The 25147-nt window shown below is 42.1% G+C and overlaps 3 protein-coding genes across 10 annotated transcripts; 1 reads left to right on the top strand and 2 right to left on the bottom strand.

Annotated features, from left to right (window-relative positions):
- Positions 1-65: 65 nt before the first annotated feature.
- Positions 66-6108, bottom strand: rab24 (RAB24, member RAS oncogene family). Of its 4 annotated transcripts, none has more exons than XM_028983194.1 (9): positions 5400-6097; positions 4929-5052; positions 4625-4693; positions 4465-4543; positions 4309-4376; positions 3931-4030; positions 3782-3832; positions 2351-2410; positions 66-1609 (listed from the first exon to the last, which is right to left on the bottom strand). In XM_028983194.1, exons 2-9 carry the CDS (start codon positions 5043-5045, stop codon positions 1542-1544), a joined length of 612 nt encoding a protein of 203 aa, XP_028839027.1. In that variant the 5' UTR covers positions 5046-5052; positions 5400-6097; the 3' UTR covers positions 66-1541. The 4 variants fall into 4 exon arrangements, with proteins under 4 accessions (XP_028839027.1, XP_028839028.1, XP_028839025.1 ...); XM_028983195.1 differs by having other exon boundaries at positions 66-1606; XM_028983192.1 differs by having other exon boundaries at positions 4465-4693; positions 5400-6108.
- On the top strand, positions 5148-12239 carry LOC114792246 (sorting nexin-12). Of its 2 annotated transcripts, XM_028983197.1 has the most exons (6): positions 6634-7383; positions 8123-8218; positions 8675-8799; positions 8905-8995; positions 10360-10370; positions 11163-12239. In XM_028983197.1, the coding sequence occupies exons 1-5, from the start codon at positions 7219-7221 to the stop codon at positions 10363-10365; spliced, it is 483 nt and encodes a 160-aa protein (XP_028839030.1). In that variant the 5' UTR covers positions 6634-7218; the 3' UTR covers positions 10366-10370; positions 11163-12239. The 2 variants fall into 2 exon arrangements, with proteins under 2 accessions (XP_028839029.1, XP_028839030.1); XM_028983196.1 differs by lacking the exons at positions 10360-10370; positions 11163-12239 and adding an exon at positions 5148-6253 and having other exon boundaries at positions 6930-7383; positions 8905-10351.
- Positions 12240-12890: 651 nt separating this feature from the next.
- Positions 12891-22720, bottom strand: serpinf2a (serpin peptidase inhibitor, clade F (alpha-2 antiplasmin, pigment epithelium derived factor), member 2a). Of its 4 annotated transcripts, none has more exons than XM_028984153.1 (9): positions 20795-21640; positions 19485-19528; positions 19329-19388; positions 19050-19236; positions 17643-17786; positions 15173-15361; positions 14801-14943; positions 14092-14296; positions 12891-13649 (listed from the first exon to the last, which is right to left on the bottom strand). In XM_028984153.1, exons 3-9 carry the CDS (start codon positions 19380-19382, stop codon positions 13204-13206), a joined length of 1368 nt encoding a protein of 455 aa, XP_028839986.1. In that variant the 5' UTR covers positions 19383-19388; positions 19485-19528; positions 20795-21640; the 3' UTR covers positions 12891-13203. The 4 variants fall into 4 exon arrangements, with proteins under 4 accessions (XP_028839986.1, XP_028839988.1, XP_028839987.1 ...); XM_028984155.1 differs by having other exon boundaries at positions 19525-19528; positions 20795-20826; XM_028984154.1 differs by lacking the exon at positions 20795-21640 and adding an exon at positions 22297-22720 and having other exon boundaries at positions 19329-19528.
- Between the last annotated feature and the right edge of the window lie 2427 nt (positions 22721-25147).

The raw sequence follows: 25147 nt of genomic DNA, 5'->3' as shown, positions 1-25147 counted from the left end.
TGAAATCTACATGAAGTTAGACCTAATATTAAGGTGGGCGGACAGACTGGTATGAAAAAATGACATTAGTTTCTGAAAAACTTTATTATCAGTGATAAATACTTCGCCACAAGGTAACTTTCTTGGTGGCCTGGTCAGATTTGGAAATGTTCTTCTTGTCCACAAAAGCACTTCCAGATGCTGAATAACAAACTCCCCATCGCAGTGCATTCAGGCAACTTTCATTTGAATTATTGTGCATCAGTCCCAGGATCCTAACGGCCACTTATCGGTCAGTCTTTACACCAGATCAACGCGCACATTCAGGACTCTTGGAGCAGTTGGATAAAAACCATGATAAAAGGCCTGCAGTAAGGCAGATATCTGGCATAACATTTGTATTTGTCACCACATGAAGAAATTCAGCCCTAACTAAAATCCTAACATTAGTAAACATAGCTTCATAAATCAAATTAGCTAATCGGGGCACTCTCACCTTTTTCAAGAAGGCAGGAGGAGTGCAGGGAGGCATTAATCATTAATCATTGATTACTTAGTCAGTTAATAGTGTATTAACCTGACATACAGGTAAATGGAAGATGAAAAACCACTTGTACTAAAGCTTAACTTGAGTAAGACTTGAAACCTTTGTAGACATGGCACACAGTCCCAGGAAACTGGGCATTTCTTTGCCCCACACACTAAACCGAACTCAAATATGCATTGAAAACCTTGTTTAAAATATGAACATGTTGTCCAGAGATAAATAATGATATGCAGATTTTCTGCCCATGTTATGTACAGCTTGTTTCCAAAAGAAAATTCCAGAGCATTGCACTCAATTGCACACAAAGTTTCAAAAGGTCCTGACTGGGTTCCCCCAGTTCATGCCTGAGTAACATAAAACAACACTGTAAACATGTACATTCTGTAATTGAACTGTTTCCTTCGATTCTGTTGAAGGGATTAGTCCACTCAGAAGTCTGTGCAGTTCATAGAACAGCAAAACTGCAAAAAAAAAAAAAAAATCCTCGAATTCTCAGTTTAAACTGTTCCACTTTTGAAGTGTCATCAAGCAAGCTCAACCCTACACAAGTTGAACAGATCATGTAAGGAACATGCAGAATGGTGTAGAACTGCGACACAGTATAAATCGATAGTAAGACCAAGTGTTGTCAAATGCTGTTGAGTTGAGGTGCAGTTTGGGCAAGGCAGCAAAATCTGCACTGAGAATGACGTGAGGATGTCTGATTGACCCAACACTAACACCATGGTCAGGACTATTCCTTCAGTCCTTCTCCCCCGTCAGGGATAAGCTTAGCAACTGAGTTGCAGCAGAATGTCTATTGCAAGAAGTTCACATTGCAGGAAGCCACAGAATGGTACAGGAATCCAAAATAATAATAAAAAAAACAATATTAATCACACAGACAAAAAGATACACTAGACTGCTTGGCAAAAGACACAGTTTGTTTAAAAAGCACAGTTTGGCAGGAAAAAGAAAAGTGTGCCAGGAGCCACATGCTCCAGTGATGCTGACTGAAGACAACCAGGAAATGGGGTCAGTTATGGCAGCAAGAATAGATATAAGAGTCCTTCTTCTGACCAAGGTCCACTCCTGTACCCTCTGCTGAAACAGGCAGACACACAAATAAACAACTTTACCACAAAATACAAAAAACAGTTCCTCTACACTCTTTTGAGTGCAGAGTCTACAATATATTTATCATTAAGACAAAAATAATCTTGCTGTTAACTATATACATTACAAGCCAAAAGTTAGGACACACCTTTTCATTCATTCATTCATTCATTTATTTTCATGACCATTTACATTGGTAGATTCTCACTGAAGGCATCAAAACTATGAATGTTATGTACTTGACAAAAAGTGGAGACCTGGCCTCCACAGTCACCGGACCTGAACCCAATCCAGATGGTTTGGGGTGAGCTGGACCGCAGAGTGAAGGTGAAAGGGGCCAACAAGTACTAAACACCTCTGGGAACTCCTTCACGACTGTTGGAAAACCATTTCAGGTGACAACCTCTTGAAGCCAAGAGTGTGCAAAGCAGTAATCAGAGCAAAGGGCGGCTATTTTGAAGAAACTAGAATATAAAACATGTTTTCAGTTATTTCACCTGGAGTACATAACTCCACATGTGTTCATTCATAGTTTTGATGCCTTCAGTGAGAATCTACCTAGGGGTAAAGAGTACACACTACAGATTATGACGCACAGTACATATGCAAGAACAGCATCACAAATGTTTACAAAGCAACTGTGTACGGATACGCATACGTAGCACACAGCAGGTGTATTTCTGGCTGTAGTGTATTGGCTGGTTCATCTAAACAAATAACTCAACTCACCAGGCATTAACTCGAAGGCTGAACTGCTGAAGTCCTCAGCTACTTTTTGGAATAGTTCGTCTGTAATGGCAAAACATCCAAAATATACGTTCTGTTTTAAACACCTCAAGAATGATCGCGGAGAGTGTGCAGAGCAATGAATGTCTGATAATCACGATTCTCAAGGGTTGGTTATGTTCTTGAAGCTGATGTGATGGATGTAGAAAATGTGGAGTGGCAGCATGACAAACTGGTCAGACATTTTCAAAATGATAGGAATGATGTTTCCAGCATACAAAGTTTGCTGGGAAAAAGAACAACCGATTAGACAGTGCTGCACTGTTTGCGTTACATGAGACTGACCATAATGTCCACCAAAAGAAAGTTAGAAAAGGAGCATGGAACAGTGGAAAAATGTGATCTGATCAAAGGAATCAAAATTTCTTATAGACCATATGGATGAACAGAAGTATGTTAGTCTTTATCCTGGTTAGGGATAAATAAATAGATAAATAAATAAATAAATAAAAAATCCCTTTTGTTATGGAGTAACAAAATTAAATACATAAATACATCAATAATAAAATGTGTCATTAATTATTTAAAATGGGAAAGTAAAACAATAACATGAATTACATTTTTTTTTTTTAAATTAATTCAATATAACATGAAATATAAAACAAATTAAAAATTATGAAAACTTTTAATGAATTAAATGTCATACTGAAATATTTCACAATGTATTTAATTTGAGCACATGCAGCACATCGTGAAATGCTTCTATCGGTTAGTATGACCAAATCAAAGTAAGTGGGCGGGACTAACACTGATCTAGCCTGATCTTGTACAGATGTTTGTCACCATTCATGGCTGACTTTCTAGCAGAGCTGGTAAGATATATTTTTTTAATCATTGACACGCCCACTTTGTTGGTCACGCCCACTTACTTTGATGGATCAGACTGAGAGATCTTGATAAATTATGAAATTTCAATGACAATTAAAAATATTTTTATAATGCTTTTATCCAATGCAGTCATATTATTTTAATTCCCCATTTCAAATCATTCATGATAGATTTATTGGTTAATAATTTGTGTTTTTATTTATTTATTTTTGGCATACTCCATACTTTGTGGCCACAGCATTTCCTAAGGTTTTGGCATTTTTCAATGTAATAATTTCTCAGTGTAGCAGTCTGCATGGTCATAAATTGTTAGAGGAACAGACGTGAAAAGTGGAAGATATTGAAATGGCCAAACTCCCCTGATTCACATCTGACTGACCATCTGTTGATTGTCCAAGAAATACAAGTGTCTCTTAGGGCCTCCTGCCAATGTACAGAACTATATCTCCTAATAACATACTGGTGCCAGATAACACAGGACATGGCTGACTGTGCAAGTCTAAACATGTTGATTTTAAAAAAACAGAGTTAACAGAGTTTACTTACCCACATTGTTTCCCGTTTTGCTGGAGGTCTCAAAATGCTGAGCCCCTATTTCTACAATACAGATCGTAGCAAAATAGCATAGTGAGGAAAGATCAGGGTTAGCCACCTGCAACAAACACTAAAGAAGTCGCAAAGCAGTGCTTGGTTACCATCCGCAAAGTCCTGTACGTCATGGTAGTCCACTTGTCGAATACTTCTGTCTGCCTCAGCGAGGTCGCTCTTCGTTCCGCACAGATATATCTTACAGTGCTAGAAAAATAGACATTTCAACTCCATTAAAGGTCTTAAAAACTGTCAAGCACAACACGGATCATTGTAGGTTTGAGGAGTGGTTATTGATGTTATTAATAGTCAAGGAAAATAATTATTGATGTGAAATGAAATAATACTGAAATTATTTCAATATATACACACCGATGCAAAAAATCAACAAGAATCATTCGTGACTTTTGTTAGTCCTGATTTGCATCTGACGTACTTTTAAGGCAAAAACAAACATGGAGATAAAAACAATGGGAAATGAATACCTCTTCACAATTCTGCAACTCCTTCACCCAAAACTTGGCACGCTGGAAGCTGCTGCTGTCAGTCAGATCTAAAGAGCAGCGGGATCACTCCATTTTAAACATTACTCCCGAGAGGTGACACTCCACCATGTTTCACCCCAAATGCATGACGTTTACCGTAACACACGATAGCAGCTCGCGCTCCTCTATAGTAGATCCTGCTCATGGCCTCATAGCGCTCCGATCCAGCGGTATCCTGTGGTCGGGTAGAATGAGGTGTAGCGATTATTACAAATGCACGGTCCAACAATATCAAAAAGAGGGAAACATATAATACCCATATGCCCAGTGTGACCACTTTGTCTCCCACATGGATTTGCTTGGCCACAAAGGCGGCTCCGATAGTCTGCAATGATGAAGGAGCTATGTAAGGGTCGTGCACTTAATATTTTCATGATGTTATTATCAATCTTATCTTTTCAAGTTTAAGACCAAGAAGTGAACATTAAAGGTTCAGAAAGCAAAGCCTGGTCTATATTTTTTTCACTTGGACCAACACCAAATAAGAAGAAATATTCCACGTCAACGTCCCACACATTGTAAGAATTCTGCAGAGTCTGGAGAAGACGCCGTGAACTCACGTTTTGATAAGGGCCGACCAGGAAGCGTCGGTGCACATATCTCTCAACCAGGCTGGTCTTGCCGACACTCTCTTTCCCCAACATGACCACCTTGGCGTCCACACGCATGGCGGTCATGGTGCAACTGTAATAAGAGGGAAGTCGCGCAATGACACACGGCGTGTCAACAACGACCGTGTTTCCTCAGTCTGGAAACAGTTACTATGCTCCTCGTGTTACCAAAGTTCCCCTTTTTTAGCTTCTTATAGTAAAAAAAAAAAACACACTGTACGTAAACCGCTTCATACAGCGAGATGGATAAGTATGGGGACAATTTAACTTTTCACCTTTAACATGGTTACCGTCGGTGTTTATACGCAAAAGACCGAAACAAAAGGAGCAAGCTGTCGGACCGACAGACCGCGTGGATTCAGGCTAACCCGGGACCGGGGGCTCGGCTAGCACCCTGGCCTCGTCGCGGACGTCTCCTACCTGGCAGGACCGGCGTCGCAGAGCAGGAAGGGAGCGGCTCGGCTACCGCGCTAACCCCGCGGTCTAAATGGAGGCGACTCCGCCGGGGGGGGGTTTCACTTTCGCGCTGAAGGCGAACGGAACTACATCCGCGGGGCGCTCCGGGCAGAAGCGACTAGCCGAGGAGCATGTCTCGGTACGGGCGAGCCGCGGCGGGCGGCGTCAGCTGCGCGGCCCGCTCGACATTCCTGCCGCTCCGCAGTGGCCGCTTACAGACATACGAATCTACCGAAACGACGGCCAAATAAAGCGCATGTTGCCACACAGTAGTTGCGGCGAAACTGTGACTTGGTTTTGAAGAGGAACTGTGTGTGTTTGTGATTGTGTGATTGTGTGTGTGTGTGTGCGCTGCGTGCTGTGTTGCCAGGTCCGCTTTTTACACGCGACTTTGCGTCTAAATCTCTTTTAAGAAACATTTCGTCTCGTTTCCCGTGACGATGCATTTTCGTCTGGCTGATAAATAAGTGCGTCTTTTTTGTTGTTGTTGGCATGTAAGAATGGTACGTTCTCGTCCAAAACAGCGTGGATTCGCTCATTTATGGAGAGCACCGTGTAGTATCTTTATCACGGGAAATGCGACCGAAGCATGAGGGTGAGGAGGGCTGACAGTCTGTTACCTGGTTGGCCTAAGATAAATAGAAGAATAAGTTTTGACTGAGAAAAAACTATATATATATATACAAATAATAATAGTCATTGACCGAGTTTGAAACAATGCCATAGCCAAACCTGTTCTACTTTTATACTACTTGATCATTAAAATCATCCAAAACGGTGGCAATATGTGACCAAACGTGTCCAGATATGTTTCAGAGGTCAGTATTTACCATCATCCAGCGCTTTACCATAATTATCTGTACTCACCACACTTTTACCACACGTGTGCAGTGCTTCCAAAAATTTGGGTTGACTTTGGAAGACACACGAACAAGTTTAACCACATCATGGGTTTGTCGCAGCATCGCTTTATGTTACTTGTTCTGTCTACCTTTGGATTGCAACCTATATTTTTATAGCTATCTAATTATCACGTTTATTACACAGATCTTTCGGCAGTGGTGGCCTAGCGGTTAAGGAAGTGGCCCTGTAATCAGAAAGTTACCGGTTCAAATCCCGATCCGCCAAGGTGCCACTGAGGTGCCACTGAGCAAAGCACCGTCCCCACACACTGCTCCCCGGGCACCTGTCATGGCTGCCCACTGTTCACTCAGGGTGATGGGTTAAATGCAGAGGACACATTTCACTGTGTGCACCGTGTGCTGTGCTGCTGTGTATCACAAGTGACAATCACTTCACTTTCACTTCACATCAAAATCTCTTTATTCTTCCCAACTGCATGCTACGGAGGAATTCATGCCCTCTGTGTAATTTTTGGCACCACGTTCAGAAAAGGCGTAGCAAGCGTTTAATGGAAGAAAGATATTCCACATATTTACACACGTCATTATTCTAACCCTTTCAAAAATATTGCATTTCCCCCACCTCTTCCAGTGGGATCTACCTTCTCCACACCGCGCCCATGCTCCTCCAGACTCGCGGCCGATTACAACACAGGATGGGTGGATCCGCGCGTCGCCGTCGCCCTGTGGCCAGTGAGCGTCGTCGGGGTTTCCTGCTGGATCGCCGAGTTATGTGATTTCACTTGGCCGCTAAAAGCCCGAGCGCCTTTTTTTTGCCACCAGACCACGCAGCGGGGCGCTTTGGATGTCGTAAGTAAGCCGTGTAATCGGTACGCGGTCTAGACTACTTCCGGAGACGCAGAGCCGAGTCGGGGGGGAAAATGTCAGACGCCGCGGTCGCCGACACCCGCCGGTTAAACTCCAAACCCCAGGACCTGTCCGACGCCTACGGGCCGCCCAGCAACTTTCTGGAGATCGACGTCTACGACCCGCAGACGGTCGGGGTCGGACGGAACCGCTACACGACCTACGAGGTCCGGATGAGGGTGAGTGTGGGTCCGCGCTAGCGGAGGAGACGGCGGCTGTGGCTACAGGAGACCCGAGGCCTGGGCACCGCTAGCTCGGCTAGCTCTTACCGATACAAATGGCTTATAAATATATATATATACATATATAAAATAAAGCAGCAATTCGCCGTTCGAATGTTCTGAAAATGGAGTGGCCAACGACGGGGGCAAAAAAAAGAAGGAGATTTTACACAGTAGGAGGGTTTTCGTGCTCTCTCCTTGTGTAGCGCTACCATTAGCCCGCTAGCTCCCAACACCTCGACGTTAAAGCGCACAGCTCGGCCATTTTCAACATTTATCTCCGTAAAAAGGTCCGCGGCCGGGAAAGTCGCTGGTGCCGCCGCGGAAATGTCGCGTAGCTGCTTCCATTTTTACTACGAGCTGGGACGGTACGCGGTGGCCTCCAGCTTCCTCTGGGCTCGACACGTTCCCTGCACTAAATGCGTTTTATTTTGTATGTATGGATATATATATATATATATATATATGTATGTATGTATGTATGTATGTAAAACAGTAATGTTATGGGTGCAGTGGAATATGGCAGACCTGTAATTTGCCATACATGGCTGGAAATATAATAGGTCACGACGTGTCATGTGAAATAAATGTACAACCTTTTTATAATGTTGGGATTCCGGTTCAGTGGAACCGCTCTCTCTGTGCTTTTCTTCACTTCTGGAGCGGCGCGAAGACATGTCTTATTTGTGTTTCGCAGACCAACCTGCCCATTTTCAAGCTGAAGGAGTCCTGCGTACGAAGACGATACAGTGACTTTGAGTGGTTAAAGAATGAGTTGGAGCGAGACAGTAAGGTAAAGCGAATGCCTGGTCGCTCTGCTCCAGGAAGGCTGGAAGTTGCGAGTGCCTCTGGTTTTTGTCCACCTCGACATTTTCGGCCTCCATGTCTTGCCGTTTCAGCAAAAAAGCAAAAAAAAAAAAAGGGTGGTCATTCCTGCCCTTACTAGTATGAGGCATTGGTCTTTCCTAACTACACGGAATATTCGTATCCGAGGCGTCTTGTAAACATTGTGTGGGGGGCATTTTGTGGTGTCGTCTGTACACTAACGCTTCTTGGCTTGCAACATCAGGAACTAGTCTGTGCGTTTTATGGTGAGGGCAAAAACCTCAGCAATCTGCAGCCTTGAGGCCATTGGCGTAGTCAGCTCTGTTTTTCATAAACTTTAACCGAAAAACAAATCAAATATATATATATATTTTGTAAGTTCAGTGCCGTAGTGGACTCCGTCTTTTTGTCCTTTTGTCGGTAGATTGTGGTGCCTCCTTTGCCTGGAAAGGCCTTGAAGAGGCAGCTGCCTTTTCGTGGGGATGAAGGCATCTTTGAGGAGTCCTTCATTGAGGAACGGCGGGTGGGACTTGAACAGTTCATCAACAGGTAGGTGGGAGCATGCTGGATTGAGATTTTCTCGTACAGTGTGGCATTCTTTTTTCATTCCAGCCTGGTTTATTTTGGGGTATTTTTATTTATTTTTGTATGCAGAATTGCAGGGCATCCACTGGCCCAGAACGAGCGCTGCCTACACATGTTCCTGCAGGAGGAGAGCATTGACCGGAACTACATCCCTGGAAAAGTACGGCAGTAGGGATTAGAATGGGTTTCGGTTTTGTCTGTTTTTTTTTTTTTTTTTGTCCTCATTGTTTCTGCTACTCTGTGCAGAATTATCTTTCCTGGGGAAGTGGAAGAAATGCATTACTTCAGTACAGAACATATTTGTATGAGTTGACAGGGGGGTCATTGTTGTCATGTGCACTTTTTATAACTTGCTTATACTTTGTGTGCATGTTCATTCATTCAAAGAATATTGTGTTTTGATTTGCCCTTCAAATTTGCTGACATCTGATGAAGATTAGGGAGGAAGATGAATCAGCAGTTAGACTGCTGTGGCTGTGACTGATGTTCTCTTATGGTATTAAACATGAGAACTTGCGAGAGTCACTTGGGGTCCTTAGAATGATACCTGGAACAGTATTTGTAATGTAATGAGTTGAGAAACCTTAAAACAATGAACTGCAGTTCATAAAGTAATTACGCCCGACCGGACCGGCATCGTTGAGACGCCCTGTAGAAACCATTTCGTTGGAGTACGGAGAGCCGAGTGGCCATTAGCCATGCTGACCAAGCCTCCCGGTACAGTTGGGTTTGGGGCATTCTGTACCAAAAAAAAACTCAAAATAGTTCATGCCACTAAGTTCACCCCCTCACCCTCTTTCAAAAGTGAACCGGGGAAGAGTGTCTTTTGTTAAAAGAGAATATTTACAGATGACCAAAGGACACGTACGTCCCCAGTCTGTCTGTCTGTAGTGTTTTGAGTGTCCTGTGGTGAAACGGTGATGCCGGTGCTCCCGAATGGCACGGAATGGCTTATGCCAGGCGCCACACTGGACTCTCACGGGCTGTCTAAGGTCCGATCAGCCGATCCGTGCGCAGTGAATACTTACTGGACATAAGTAGCGACGGTGTCCCTCAAACCCTTTTGCATGACTGTGAGTCAGTAGGGGCTTTAATGCTCTGCACTAAATCTACCAAAGACATTACGCCGTTTACGTGAGTTATGTTGGTGAGTTTAACATGGCGTTTGCGTCACAATATTTATGTTTAAACAGTAGTCCAACGGACCACTAGTAACCAGTGTACCCTTGCCAATCATGATGCGTTCAGAGCTTTGAGCATAGAATTTCTAATGCTTAATGGAATGAGAAATTCTGTTAAAAAAAGAGAGATTCTGTGTTCCGGCGATTAGACAGAAATCATGTAATTAAAAACCATGATACATTTAGGACCAGCCAGTTTCCCGTCACTGAAATGAATGGCTGTCGATGTCTGTCTGTTAATCAGTTTTGTGCCTGTGACATCTGTAAATAAAAGTTAAATGAATCGTACCTGTCTGCTCTTTAAAAAGTGAAATCTCTGTGTTTTTCTGTCTCCTTTTTATAGGTATGAATAAAGTAAGTTTTGTTTTCCTATCCCTTTGGAAATCTGAAGCCACTCTCTTAGTGATCAGCCGTCTGCATGTGATCTTACAATTTTCATTTAAACAGTATCAATCATTTTAACATCAATTGTAAGGCAGCAGATCTTGCTTTATAATTTCATCATCGCAGTCTTGTGCTCTGCCTCTTCTCTTTGGTGTCAGCTTCTTCTCTCCATTTAAACAGTCAATACATGTCAAATTGTCTCGGGTTGCATGGCATGATTGCACGCTTTTTCTCAAATCTGCTGCTTTATACTCTCACTTATCACTGTTCCGGACTTTTCTTTTTATGTGTTTTGTTCTCCCTCTCTCCTGATGGGATTATTAGGTAATGGTTGTTCTTATAAATGTCTTCACTGTATGACTGCATTAAAGTGGCAGTTTCCTCACTTTACAGCTGGGTGATTATATGGCTTCTTGACAGTGCAGCCCTACAGATTATGGGTGAAACCTTCATCCACTAAACCAGTTGTCAGTAGTCATGCTCAAATGGGTCTGGAATTTACCGTTCACCAAGTTGTTCTCACAAATGTCCTAATAATGCAACACTTCACTAGATATGCTTGGCTGGGTTTTTACCACATGAGAACTATTGAGTGGTAAAGACATCTTCCAATGACATGAACACTCCTATATGTTGCTAAAGAACATGCTGGTAAAATCATGTGTTTATCATGACTTTTCAGAAACTTGCAGGATATGAGATTTCAAATGGGGTGTAGTCGTTCTTCCTGGTAAAAAGCCGTGTCTGTGTGTTCCTGTGTAGGCCCAGCACTTGAGGTGAGGTCTTCTGGAGATGGATGCTGGTACATTATTGTTCCAAAGCTGGAAGATTTTTTTATTTTATTTTTTTTTTTTTCAATCATTTACATTTTTCTTTATCATTTTTTTTTCCTCACGGTTTTGGGAACACAATGTGGAACACCCCATTCTTTGCTTACCTGATTTAAGTTTCAAAAGACACTTTGGTTCAAGCCCTTTTCACTTTGGTTACCAATACAAAATGCTTGTATGAAATATATATACAGATTTTTGTTAGACATGATGTTATATGATGAAATCAGCTGTATGTGATATATAGCTCTGTCTTGCAGGAAACACTGAACTGGGATGAGCCTGAGGGCATTCAGAAAGTTAACCTGTGTTCTGGCCATCTTTCAGTTTTTGGGGAACCTGTTAATAAATACTGTATGCAAATGAACAGTGTCCCCCCGCCCTGGGAAACGTCTCTAGACTCTGCATGAAAGTATTATTCGACTTCTCTTGTCACACGTCTTCACGTACCAAGGGTGCTGTTACAGTGTGGGATTTTGGCAACAGTAAATGATCATACAGCGTGCACCCGGTTTTACTCTTCGTTTCTGTTTGTCGTGAGTCTCCAGAGCTTCGGGCCATGTCCTTTCTCTGCCGGTCTTTCCTGATTCTCTGTGTTACATTGATTTCCCATCTCTTCATCCAGAAGTGACATGCTGTGGAAACTGAAGGAGAGCAAAGAGACAGTCCTAGAGACAGTCCTAAAAGAAAAGGATGTCTTCCTGTAACACAACATTCCTTAATATCATGCAAACAGCGTCTTAAAAAGCAAGCTTTCGGAATCCATTTCTCGTTTTGATTCTGTGTTGAATCTTGTTCTGCTCAAGTCTTGGCTTTTGCATTAAAGTACTGTCCACAATGTACTGTGTCCAGTGCTTTCACGCTGTATAAAATCACTGTGAGGAGGGGGCCGGGAAGAGGAAAAAGGAACTTACTGTCAGTCCTGTCACCACAAATCATTTACTTTTATGAATGTTTTTCTTTCCTGACAGATTGCTTTGTCCCATCAATAAAATTGCTTTTACCTGTCTTGATTGTGACAGTGGTTCATTTTGTTCATTCTCTAATTATGAACATCGATGTTGCCTTCTACTTTTAGAACAGGTTAGAAATTCATAAAATCACTGTAACATTGTCACTTTATTGGTATTTAAGTCAAGTACCATTGTGTCTGTATCAGAGTCAATAATAGTTATAACTATAGTGGGTAGTAACTAAATATATACATAAATAATTGCAGAGTCCTACAAGATTTTATTTAGGGCTTGTAAGAAGCCTACTTATCCATTTCAGGGCTTTGGTGAGATTATAGCCAAACACAGCACTTCTTCAGGGGTAACTTTAGGACACATCAGTGCATCAAGGATTAAACGCTTGATTACCAACGCCAAGTCTTTAGACTGTGGGAGGTATTTGGGGGCGCTTGGGAAAAAAAAAATCCCACACACAGAGAACCCAGACCTTCTCCTAAGACACTGCCCCGAGTCGTAATTTCGCAATGTTCTTTTCTAACAGTAACTACTGTGGAATATGCTGGCTTGAAGTCAGCATTTATAAGGACGCCATACATGTACACTCAAAGACAGTCAAAATCACTGGCGTCAAAGTTCTGAAGGAAATCGAATATTTTCGGTTTCAGTTCAGATGCCCCGATGTAAACGATACTCATATTTGCCTTTTATTAGATATGAAGCAAACAGACAACTAATTTCATTTTCACACAAAACGTTTTTCCTCAAGGAGAATACACAACCAAAAACAATGGACGGGAAAAAAAAACCAGACCAACTATGAATGAGGGCTCAACTTTACACAGCAAACAGAGGACGAGTCTGCGTAAGCGTGCGAGAGTGTGTGTCCGTTTGGCTCGTGAGCCGCGTGTACCAGCCCGTCTGTAGCATTTAGTAAATAACAGACTTCTGACCCGCCCTTATGTACTGAAAATCCTTATTTACAGCATTGCTACAGTGTTTCCTTATAAGAAGGCCGGGTATTCAGGCAGAAGGCAGAGTCAGTGAAGGTTTGGGACAGTTCCCTGCTCCTGTTTTTAGCTCAGTGTTGTTCTTCTGTTCTCCGTTAGTTGGATCTGGGGTTCCGGCACCATCTCCAGAAGGCTCAATCGCTTGTGGGCTCTCGCATGCCGCAGGCCCATCGTTTTGGGGTTCGTCATTGAGTTCAATGAGCTCTGCGCCTGGACTCGGGTTGGTCACTATGCCTAGGAAAAGGGGCACGTGTGAGGTATCGTCCGTCAGGGCGAAGAAGAATGGCATGTTGACAGTGAACATGGGAATGGAGCGCAGGAGGTGGATGGAGGTGGCGGCCGAGGCTTCGGCCCCCTCCTCGTTCAGCTGGATTGCTGAAGCGTGCTGCACGCTGGACACCTGCAGGGGGCCGTTGGTTATCCCCGAAAGGTCAGGTCCAGAAAACAGAGAACCCAATCCTATAAAAGGAAGATGAGAGAGAAGAAGACACCAGCATTATTGACAACCCATCTATGCACTATAGCAGGAATTCATAATTTGTCTAACTTTAGAGGCCATATTTTCCTGGTGCTGTGGAAGACGTAGCACAGGGGCATGTTCACTAATGTCACAGCAAATTATGTCCTCGGGATTTACAGAAATTAGCAGATACAAACTAATGCTAATTATCTATTTCTCTGAGATTCATTATTTCTGAAAATTATGTTTTTGTAAAATGGGAGGTAGTCAGTTCTACTGGGTCCTGCTTCCTATTCTTAGGTGATTTAAATCTGCTCCTGTTACACACTTCTCTGCACTTGAAATGTTTCATTCAGGCATTCTGATTTAGTGAACTAGGGAATTTGAACCTCACCCAATGCATGCCCTGGTGCACGTTGGGAAATCGGTTTGCTCGCTCACCATTGACAGAAAGCGCCTCCTGCAGTTCCTTCTTGTACTCCAGCGAGAGCTTTGGCAGCTTGACCTGCATGGTAGTTTCAGCTGGCAGTCGGTCGTACAAATCTGAGATGTTCAGCTTGGCTGCCACAGTTGACACGTTCTCGTGCATCGGCAAAGGCATCACGACCAGAAAACTTGTGTCGTTCTGGAATCTGAAACGGGCCACCTGAAACGGGAATGGGGGGAGGGTGGGGGGCGTTTATGTATTTGAAATTATGAAGAGTATGAACAGAACTGCACGGAACAGGGCTTTTCTTTTCTTCTGCTAAATGAAAGTGAGAAACAATGCAGCACAGCACACGGTGCCACAACGAAATGTGTCCCTTTTATTTAACCATCACCCTTAGTGAGCAGTGGGCAGCCATGACAGGCGCCTGGGGAGCAGTGTGTGGGGACGGTGTTTTTGCTCAGTGGCACCTCAGTGGCAACTTGGCGGCTCGGGATTCGAACCGGCAACCTTTTGATTGAGCCTCTTCTTTAACTGCTAGGCCACCACTGCCCCAAATGCATAGGAACTTATTATTATTTTCACATGGAATACTTGCAGACACATATTTTGTGTACTCAGGTACTGAGATTACGCATAATGCGACAATTCAATAATTATGATTAAGTCTACATAATAGCATATCTCCTACACAGTCACAGCAAAAAAAACTTGCTGACCCACCTGGGCCCCAAGCATTTCATCCACCAGCATGCTCAGTGGGTACTTGGGCGCTACCATCATATCCACTTCGACCGACTTTTTGCTGTCGACATAGAAGAGCTCCTTAGACGTAAACTCCTTTTCAAAGCGTGACTCCCACTCGCCTGGAAGGCAAAGAGCTACACATGTGACTGAACTCTGAAATGCAGTCAGCAGATTAGCAGCTGAAGTGTGACCACAGAATGCAGAACAAAGCAAACTTTTTTTAATTGTTATAAATGCTCTTAAGCAGATGGGGCCAAACTGATCATTCAATCAAGGATTAATACCATATTTTTAATCCTCATTGCACTGATAGTAATCAGTGAACATGTCCTGACAAAGACAACCCACCTTTAAAGTGCACTGCATTAATCAGAATGAGGACCACGTTTGCAGGGATGGTGGAAAGGAAGTTTTTCATGTGACCCTTGGTGGTCTCCTCCACCCAGTGGTTTACTGCTTCTACTCCGCTTAGGGTGGCTGGTCCAGACTTGTACAGGCGCAAAGATTCCTGTAAGAATAAATCCTTCACCTGAAACCCTGGGGAAAAAAAAAAACAAAAAAAAAAACAGAAGAGAGTCAGTGGGTTTAGTCTAATGACTTGATACCCATTTCGAGGTCTACTCTATAATTCCAACAAACACAGACAATCTCAAATCTTATCTTTTATAGAGTTAATGTACAAATGGATGAAGGAAAATATCCAACCAAATGATATATCCAATACAGCACGAGACCACACCTCCAGATATTTGCCCAACAGTGGGTGGGAATGCCATGGTCTTGTGGGGTTTGCATGCCATCCCCCCGTTCCTCTGGGTTCTCGTCCCGCCACACAAAAGCATGCGCAAAAGCCTCTGCCCACAACCCTCAAAAACTCCACAACATATTCTTATCCCTACTCAACCCTCCGACTCCCCCTGCCCCATCTTCCCTAACAGCTGATGATTTTTAATCTTCAAGGGAAGATTAAAAAAAATCTGTCAGACATTCTCCACCACAAATCCTACTCTACCCTCTGAAAATTCAACAACTGCTCTAAATCAATTTTCCAAGCTCACATCTGATGAAATCATTCATATAATATCTACAGGCAATCCAACCACCTGTCCACTAGATCCAATCCCTTCTGCAATGCTTCAAACTATCTCCCCTGACCTCATCCCTTTCATTTCTTATATCATAAACAGCTCAATGTCATCTGGCCATGTACCATCTGCCTTAAAACAGCCAGGGTTCTTCCAAAGAAACCCACTGCTGATCCTACAGACATCAACAACTACAGACCAGTTTCCCTCCTCTCATTTCTATCCAAAATCTTTGAGCGGTGTGTCTACAATCAGCCATCACTTAATCTGTCACAGAACAAACTCCTGGATCCTAACCAGTCTGGCTTCAGAACAGCTCATTCTATGGAGACTGCCCTTCTGACTGAGAAGCTACATGCGGCCAGATCGGCAAAACTGTCATCGGTTCTTATTCTCCTTGACCTCTCTGCAGCATTTGACACAGTTAACCACAAGACTCTCTTGTCTATCCTGAAGAGGCTTGGAGTTCAGGGCTCAGCATGGCAGTGGTTTGCTTCCTACCTTGATGAGTGATCTTACCAAGTGACTTGGAAAGGATCCACTTCTGCCTCACATAGACTCTCCACTGGTGTCCCTCAAGGCTCAGTACTAGGTCCTCTCCTTTTCTCCCTCTACATGAGATCACTTGGTGAGGTCATTTCTTCACATGGATTATCCTACCACTGCTATGCCGACGACACACAATTTATCGTCTCTTTTCCTCAAACTCGATCAGATCAAAACTGAACTAATATTCATTCCAGCAGATTATTTACCACATCAGGATCTTGCTATTTACCTGGACAACTCACAGCTCTCTCCTTCTACAACAGCCCGCAACCTTGGAGGAACAATCTTTCCTGCTCATGTAGACTCCTTCTCTACAATATCTGTCAACACAGGCCACCCAGATACTGGTTCAGTCCTTAGTAATCTCACGACTGGACTACTGTAACTCTCTTCTAGCTGGTCTACCTCTATGTACAATCTGACCTCTACAACTCAAAATGCAGCAGCATGACTAATCTTCAACTTTTCCAAATTCTCCCACACCACCCTGATGCTGGCCTACAATGCCAAACATGGAGTAGCCCCATCCTACCTGACAGCCCTTATTACACCTCGCACTGCACCTCGTATACTCCGAGCCTCCAGTACTGCTCGTCTGGTCCCCCCCATCGCTAAAGGTAAAAGGAAAACATTCATCTAGACTCTTCTCCGTCTTGGCCCCTCGGTGGTGGAATGAACTTCACCTTGAGGTCAGAACAGTATTGAGTATTTTCAAATGGCAGCTCAAGACCTTCCTCTTTAGAGAATATTTAGATTAACTTGTAAACTTCTTATTGTCCAACTTGTGTACAGAATCTACAACAAGAGTGAATAAAAAGATTGTATTCATAGTTTGGGGTCCTAATGAACCAGAACTGATCACTTCATAGATGGTAACTTGAAAGCACATTGTAAGTCGCTCTGGATATGGGCGTCTGCCAAATGCCTTAAATGTAAATGTAATGCGCAATAGGTAAATTGGTGACTCTAAATTGGCCATAGGTGTGAGTGAAAGTGAAGTGACTGTCATCACGGTGCACAGTACATTTAACTAATCACCCTGGTGAGCAGTGGGCAGCCATGAAAGGCGCCTGGGGAGCAGTGTGTGAACATCTGAATTCTACAAGACACTGGTGAACATCTGAATTCTACAAGAGTCCATAGCCCTAATGATTATTTACAGCTTAGATGACAAATGATCTCACCAGCACGCAAGTATAAACGAGAGGCCACTTGTGTGATCATGGGGTTGAGCTGCTGCTGAATGCTACTGAGGACCTCGTGGTGGCACGGCAGATCTTTAACATGGAGAGCCTGCAGAAGCTGCTCTTCTGTCTCTTTTCTTGCACCTAGAGGACAAAGACACAAGTTGCATTTGGCTTCGTGTCTTATGAGTTAGAATGGACTAAACAATTAGATTCTTGTTTGTACATGATTCATGCAGTATGCATTTATACATAAATACACACTTTCTGTGGAATGCTATACATTGATAGATATCTATATATACACATGAACACATAGGTAGTCATGTGCTCTTGTTCTGCTGTGCTATGTTTTCATCTTATCTGCTCCTGCTCTTATCTCTAACATGGCTAGACCCTCTTTAGTTACACTGTTTATGTAGACACACACTTTCATCTTTATGTACACATGCTAAACCTCCCAATTGGAGAAAAAATGGAGGGAAAATTGAAACCAATAAAACATGCCAGAAAAAAGCCTCAGTAGAACCCATTATCATCTATTATTCTGAGCTTATGCTTTATAGACCTTTGTGTACAGTAGGTATCTAAATACAGCTGAGCCAGATTTGGCAATATTTGTTCATCACTCCCCACAAAACTGTGCAATTTGTGAGGGAAACGTTGGTGGACTATGGTCAGGTTGAGACCAAGGTCATGCTCTTATTCCAGTCCACAAAGACTTTTCCCATTTCGTTCTTAAGCCACATCACTACTGCTTTAGCTGTAGGATTTCAATCGGAAGTGTGGCATGTCAACGGCCTTCCCTAAAGTCACAATCGTCTCCACGTTGAGTGAGAAACATTTTAAAAACAATTTGTCATCTATATTGAACAATCCACCCAAAACATCCTTCTTTTCAAACCCTACACCTGATGGTTTCCACTAAAGAAATAAGTTCCTTGTTTTTTGTTTTTTTAACTGCAAGTAAACAAGCATATTTACATTCAGCACTATACCACCAGATGGAGCCATTTGCAAAGCAATTCAGCACTATATATGAAACGCCATCTCCAGGGCAGGTACATCTTCTGAGGCCCCAAACAAAGACAATGTGAGAATATTATACAGAGACATCAAATAAATTATTTTTTTGGACAATATGCAGATCTATTGATTTTCTTTGAACATAGACTGGATTTCAGTTATCATGGTATAATGAAAGCTGAGAGGTTCTTCTTTTAAATGCCAAATATACAGCAAGAAAGTGCTGCATTCCATTTGTACATGACTCTAGTTTCTTCCTTAGATGTATATAGCACAACTTAACCCAAACCCTTTTTAAGGAACGTCAAGATGTTATCCTGCACCAGAGGTAAAAAAAAAAAATCTAAACGGATGGTATCAGAGTCTTCATATCTCTCTTACCCAGCGCGAGTTGGGAAAGTGCCAAGGAGATGCTCAGTGGTGATATTAGTACGTTTGGTTCCTCAGGACTGGGCTGTAGGTGCTCCAGCAGCTGTAGGCCCAGTTTTGCTACAGCCACCCCCATAGCCCTCTGGTTCTCCACGCTAAGAACTTCTCCACACAGCCCTTCATCTCCTGCAGGTTCTTCCTAACAATAATAAAAAGGACAGAGAAAGACATTTCTAAAATGAAGTTCTATCTTTACCGTTTAATATTATCTGGTGTTTTTTTATTCCTTACCGTTATTACATGACAAAAGAGAGAAAACAGCAGGATCAGAACATAAGGACCCATGTCATCCTGGATAAATGAAAGAAATATTCTCAACTCTGCAGTTCAAAAAACTACAGTATGTGCAATGTTTAAGATGTGGTTTAAAACATAAAAAATACAAACTGATTAATTAACAATGTGATGTCCCGACCAATCTTCTAACCTCACTGTGAACATAAAGAGGTGATAGTGAGTTAGTGCAGCATCAAGTCTGGCCACAGTTTGAATTAAAGAATAAATTATATTTAATAGACAGAACAGATTATATTCTAATCTCTAATCAACAACCCTGTAGGTACCGTAACCTAGTTTTTTTTTTGTGAAATAGCACTCCCTGATGAAGAATAAATCCACCTAATCACCAAATATTACATGTTGTACTTTTAAGTTTCCATCCATCCATGCAATTGATAAAAGTGCTGAATAGAAATAAAACGGTCTCTCTATTGAGAGAGAGAAAGAGAGAGAAGTCTGGCTGCAGGAAAGCTCCTGGTACTTTGCGGTTACTACGTTGCGGTGTAACAGAAGTGGAGCGACCTTTTCTTGTCTAAAAGGTATTTTTGTGGAAGCTGATTCTGTGACTGGTCACCTTACAGACACAATGGAGCCACAAATCCTGCTTTGTGGTTCTCACCTAAAACAAGGGATCAATGTCACTCGGAACCGGAAGAAGAGTTTCAAAATTCAATGACACAGACTGATGGAGGACAGAGGAGCAAAGCTATTAGACAAAATACCATGAATCCATACATTTACACCTGCAATACCCTGAAGCAGAATGAAGAGCTGCTGTCCAAGGTAAATGGCAAAATCCTGCCACCATTTACATTTACGGCATTTATCAGACGCCCTTATCCAGAGCGATTTACAATCAGTAATTACGGGGACAGTCTCCCCCTGGAGCAACATAGTGTTAAGTGTCTTGCTCAGGGACACAATGGTAGTAAGTGGGATTTGAACCTGGGTCTTCTGGTTCATAGAAGAGTGTGTTACTCACTAGGCTACAACCACCCACAGAGTATGCCTGATTTTATATTAACAATGGTCTATTTAATCTTGTTCCATACATTAAGTAGTACACAGAATTCCCATCCAACGCTCCCCTTTGACACAATTTAGTCTATTGGTCTTTTATTGTAAGGTGAGAAATGTGTAAATATATTTAGAGCTTTTACTACATGCATACGGTGAAATCACATTGTAACACCTATAATAAAATACGACTAACATGTAACCGGTGCACCATTTCTGACCGGAAAAAAACCCAAACAGGGCCTCTGTGCATGTCCCAAACAGAACAGCACCCCAATAATACTATACTTACTTAATTTCTCCAAAGTTTCAGCAGAGTACTCCTCCGCAGATTTATTGTAACACGCTGACTGTCGCTAGAGGGACAAAAGAAGGAAACCTTTCAACTGATTCGAACTTACCAAACGTAGTAAGACGTAGTAAGGAAACGTGCACGCGCGGGAATCCAATTTTAGGGGTTTAGGGACGACAGGAACAGCTCCTGTGCTCATGAGGGTGTGTGTCACATTTGGGTCCAGGGGTACAAACTTTGCTTCGTGCGAAGAAGCCACGGCAAGTCAGCGGTTGCGCAACTAATCAAGGGATTGTGGTAAAAAAGGCGCCCGCTCACCTGCGATAAACAAAAATGTTCCCTTTTAAACGCACTCCTTACAACTAGTCGCTCAATTATTATTGCTTTTTTTACAAACACACTAAATTAGTCTTGTATTAAGAAATGGAGAAAAAAATAAACCCCTCTTTGTTTTTTTTCATGAACGTGCCAACCATTCCATTGACATTTTTTGTTACCACAATGTCACGAATAGATGCCCAAACACTTGTCTCAGAGCCTACTCGCTTTACTGCACGCAGATCACCAAATGGTGGGTTAATGTTTTATCCCACATTGATTCAACATTTTGCATAAATACCAAGATATGTGTTAAGAATGTACACTTTGTGGAAAGGGCCTGTGAAATAGGTGCCAATTATGGTGATTACTGCTATGGATACTTATAGATACATTTGTGCATCAAACATGTACAGATATCTTGTTTTTTATTTTGCATTAATTCTATAATTACATTTGTAAGTATGATCTGCGCTGTTGTTGCACTTTGGGGCATATATGTTGGAGTGTGCATGCTTTAGACTATTCCTATTTTCTATCCGGAAGAGAGTATAAACAAGTAAAGCTTCACTTCACAACTCCACTGGCCACCCACGCAAAACCTTGGCTGTTTTGACATAAGCCATAGGTCAAACCAGACACTGCACTGTGAACTGCAGAGGTCCATGTTGACGCTAAGTACGAACATGGGTGGTTGTAGTCTAGTGGGTAACACACTCGCCTATGAACCAGAAGACCCAGGTTCAAATCCCACTTTCTACTATTGTGTCCCTGAGCAAGTTGCTGCAGGGGGACTGTCCCTGTAACTACAGATTTAAAGTCCCTCTGGATAAGGGCGTCTGATAAATGCTGTAAATGAAAATGAGAAGGCGTTCATGGGGACACACTGCCACAGTTCTGACCACTTTTAAAAACCAGAGATCAGAGTTTATGAGGGAGACTATATTACCTTACACTAACATTAGTTGTTCCCCTTAACAATACAATTCCAGTAGTTCACAATTCCAAAGTATTCTTAAGCAACAAAAAATATATTAGCAGACAGGCTTACAGCAGAAATCTGTCTCATACTTGTCTACGTATCTGGCTTCATTTGATGGTCTAGTTTTTTAAGTGATCTTCTATGTGAGGGTTAAAAGAAGCGAACAGCATGTTGTCGAGTCCCTGTATTTATCCAATAACGTATTTTTGACAAATGCTAGTAATCCTTGACCAAGTGGGTGGTGCCTTTCACTGTTTGCTCTGCCCAGGATATTTGTTTGCTGCCCCCTGAGCAAACTGTTGACAACTAACCTTCAGCCCCCAGGACCTACACTCAGATCCTGAACATCTGACGGGACTGAGAAGGAGTCTCCTCATCCCTGTTTCAAGGAAAAAAAGAGAATCGAAAGTTAAAATGTGAATTACAAAACAATGTCCAATTAAATATCCTTTTTTCAAATATTTTTTTTATTTTTATAGTATTTTTATCCACACGTAATGAAATTGATCTTCAAAAGCTGCAGCTGCCTTTTGTGTTGCATTTTGTGTTGCATTTTTATTCTCCCCAGTTTCAAAGTCTGAGGTCTGACTTCCCGTCTTATATATTAATGGTACATCATGCCATCTAGTGGCCCTATCATTTTCTTTCCTGGTGATTCTACATTGACATTTACATGTGTGCCATTTATCAGAAGCCCTCATCCAGAGCAACTTACAATCAGGGACAGTCCCCCTGGAGACAGTCAAGGTTAAGTGTCTTGCTCAGGGACACAATGGTAGTAAGTTGGGTTTGAACCTGGGTCTTCTGGTTCATAGACGCAGGGCGGGGACTCACCCAGGGTCTGGCTCCAGTCCACACAGCCATCTTTCACTCACACACTCACAACTATAGACAATTCAGAATCACCAATCCACCTAATGTAAATGCCTTTCGATGGTGAAGGGAAACCGGAGGACCTCGAGGAAACCTACACAGTAAAGGGGAGAGCATGCAAATTCTGCACAAGGGCTGAGCCCCTTTTCAAACTCACTACTTTGAAGGTATGTGGTCACAACGTGGCCCTAATGCATTAAATACTTTTATATGATCAACTGTAGTTACTGCTCACTGTTGAACTGTGAAAATTATGACAAATGTTAGAAGTCTTTAGTGGAATTGGTGCCAAAACTCTGCAGCTGTACTCTAGTCAGGCACTTCTAAAGTGAGTACCATTGATGATCCTGTTACAATGCCTATATGCATCTCTGGTCTCTTTCAGCCAGATAAGGCTCCCTGCCAAATTGCAAGTCCAAGGTGTTGACTTCGTAGTCCTTAATAACAAGTTTCGTGTAGCACAAGATCAACCACGTGCGAGTGTTCTACCACTAGGGGGCGTCTGCCTATTAAAAATGTTACATGTACTTCTACACAGGAATTTGTAAATCGGTGCAATCAACAGCGACATAAGGGTGCCACATGTGAATATGTTCAGGTGATGATATTCTGAAATCAGAGAAATGACAGCACTTTCAGTTCAATTATAATAATTTTTTTTTTTTTTTCAAGCCCCTACAGAAAGTTTAGAACGAAATATGTCTTTATTAGGATTCATTGTTCCACTTTCTATTCTTCACACAAGCCTATTAAAATGTTATATATATATTACAAATTACAATTTCAAAACTTGTCAAAATGTCTGAATAGGAATTTTCTTACTTTTTTTAAATCCTCTGGAAGGCCTTAACTGATAATTCCATCTCTGTGATGTGTGGTTTCAAGCTTTGTAAAAGTTTCCTTCATTCTCCTATAACATTACCCCAGACTTAAAAATGATTCATAATGGACATAAAGGGTTTGTAGTTTTTAATGCTTTAAATTAAAGTTCTTATAGTTTTGTTAATTAAAACGCTTGAATGTGTGTATATGCAGCTAAATGGTGACCTTCTGTGCTACAGATATATTTTTTATAAATATAAAAATTGTGTTTGCAACTGCATCCCAGGTTGTTAAAGATGTTGTACAAGGGGGGGTACGTATCCTTTTCAGTTTGTGTTGAAAGCCAATTGTGCAGGGTTGGAAAGATTCAAGTTGGGGATACAGCAGTGAGCCCACGGCTATCAGGGCTTCCCACAGTGTGTTTGGTTGTTGGAGGAAAGCTCATCCTCCTGCTCAAACAGGGGGCTTTTGTCTCATCTCAGCAGGTATGGACGATCGGCCTCTCTCCTAAATCGGGTTGGGTTTCGGCAGTGAAAGGGGAATGGCAGATGTCCTCACTCGCCCCTTAGCCAGAATGCACATTTCATTTTATTTTTACTTAGGAACAAATGGATTTTAAGTTTCCAACCCGAAAAAAATATATATATAATTTGTGGCTCATGGGTTCAAATGTAATTCTCCCTCTGCAGGAACAGTTCAAATCATGTATTATCAAGCTTGTAAATCAAGCCAGGTTGATAACCACCCTTATGCAAGAATTTGTTATGGATTTATTACATGCATTCATGAAAAGAATAAAACATTCTTTCAGCCTTTTTCTCATTTCCAATGGCTGTGCCACACAAAATGGCAACATAAAATGTTGCAGAGCATAGTAAAAATACAGTACATGCAGTGGCGAATTGTGGAAAACGTGGAGGTGTACATTTCTAAGCCAAGAACAAGAACCAAAGTAAAGTTACACGAACTTTTGCCTAAAACAAAATACTGAAAATGACAATCAGAAAATGACAAGTAGTGGAAATGATCTGTCCTCAGAATGAAGGCAGCACATGCTTAGAAGTGCATTTAGTGAAAACACTGATCTTTTGGTTCCTCTTGGTTTGCTGAAGTAGTTAATTTTTTTGGACCAGTGCTATGTGACATGGTCAGCTATCATCTAGCTGACCACGTCACAAAGCACTGGTCCAAAAAAATTAACTACTTCAGCCATTCTGATAAATATGAAAGCATTATTATGTTGTACTGTGCCACATCCATAGTCAGACTCAAACAACATTGAAATGGTATCAGGAAGCAGCAAATGAGCTATGCTGATTACCGCCAATGATCCAACTTGATGTTCACATGTTCTTTGTGGATGTTCAACATGTAACTTCTGGATACTGTAAAAATGTTGAATTTTCAACTTTACATAGAAACTCTTCTGAGCTCAACTGTAGACTCTGGGTATCTGCTAAGGATTTA

This window comes from Denticeps clupeoides, chromosome 6 (genome assembly GCF_900700375.1).
Source record: "Denticeps clupeoides chromosome 6, fDenClu1.1, whole genome shotgun sequence".
NCBI classification, from domain to species: domain Eukaryota; kingdom Metazoa; phylum Chordata; class Actinopteri; order Clupeiformes; family Denticipitidae; genus Denticeps; species Denticeps clupeoides.
This window is presented reverse-complemented; position numbering and strand designations above follow the sequence as displayed.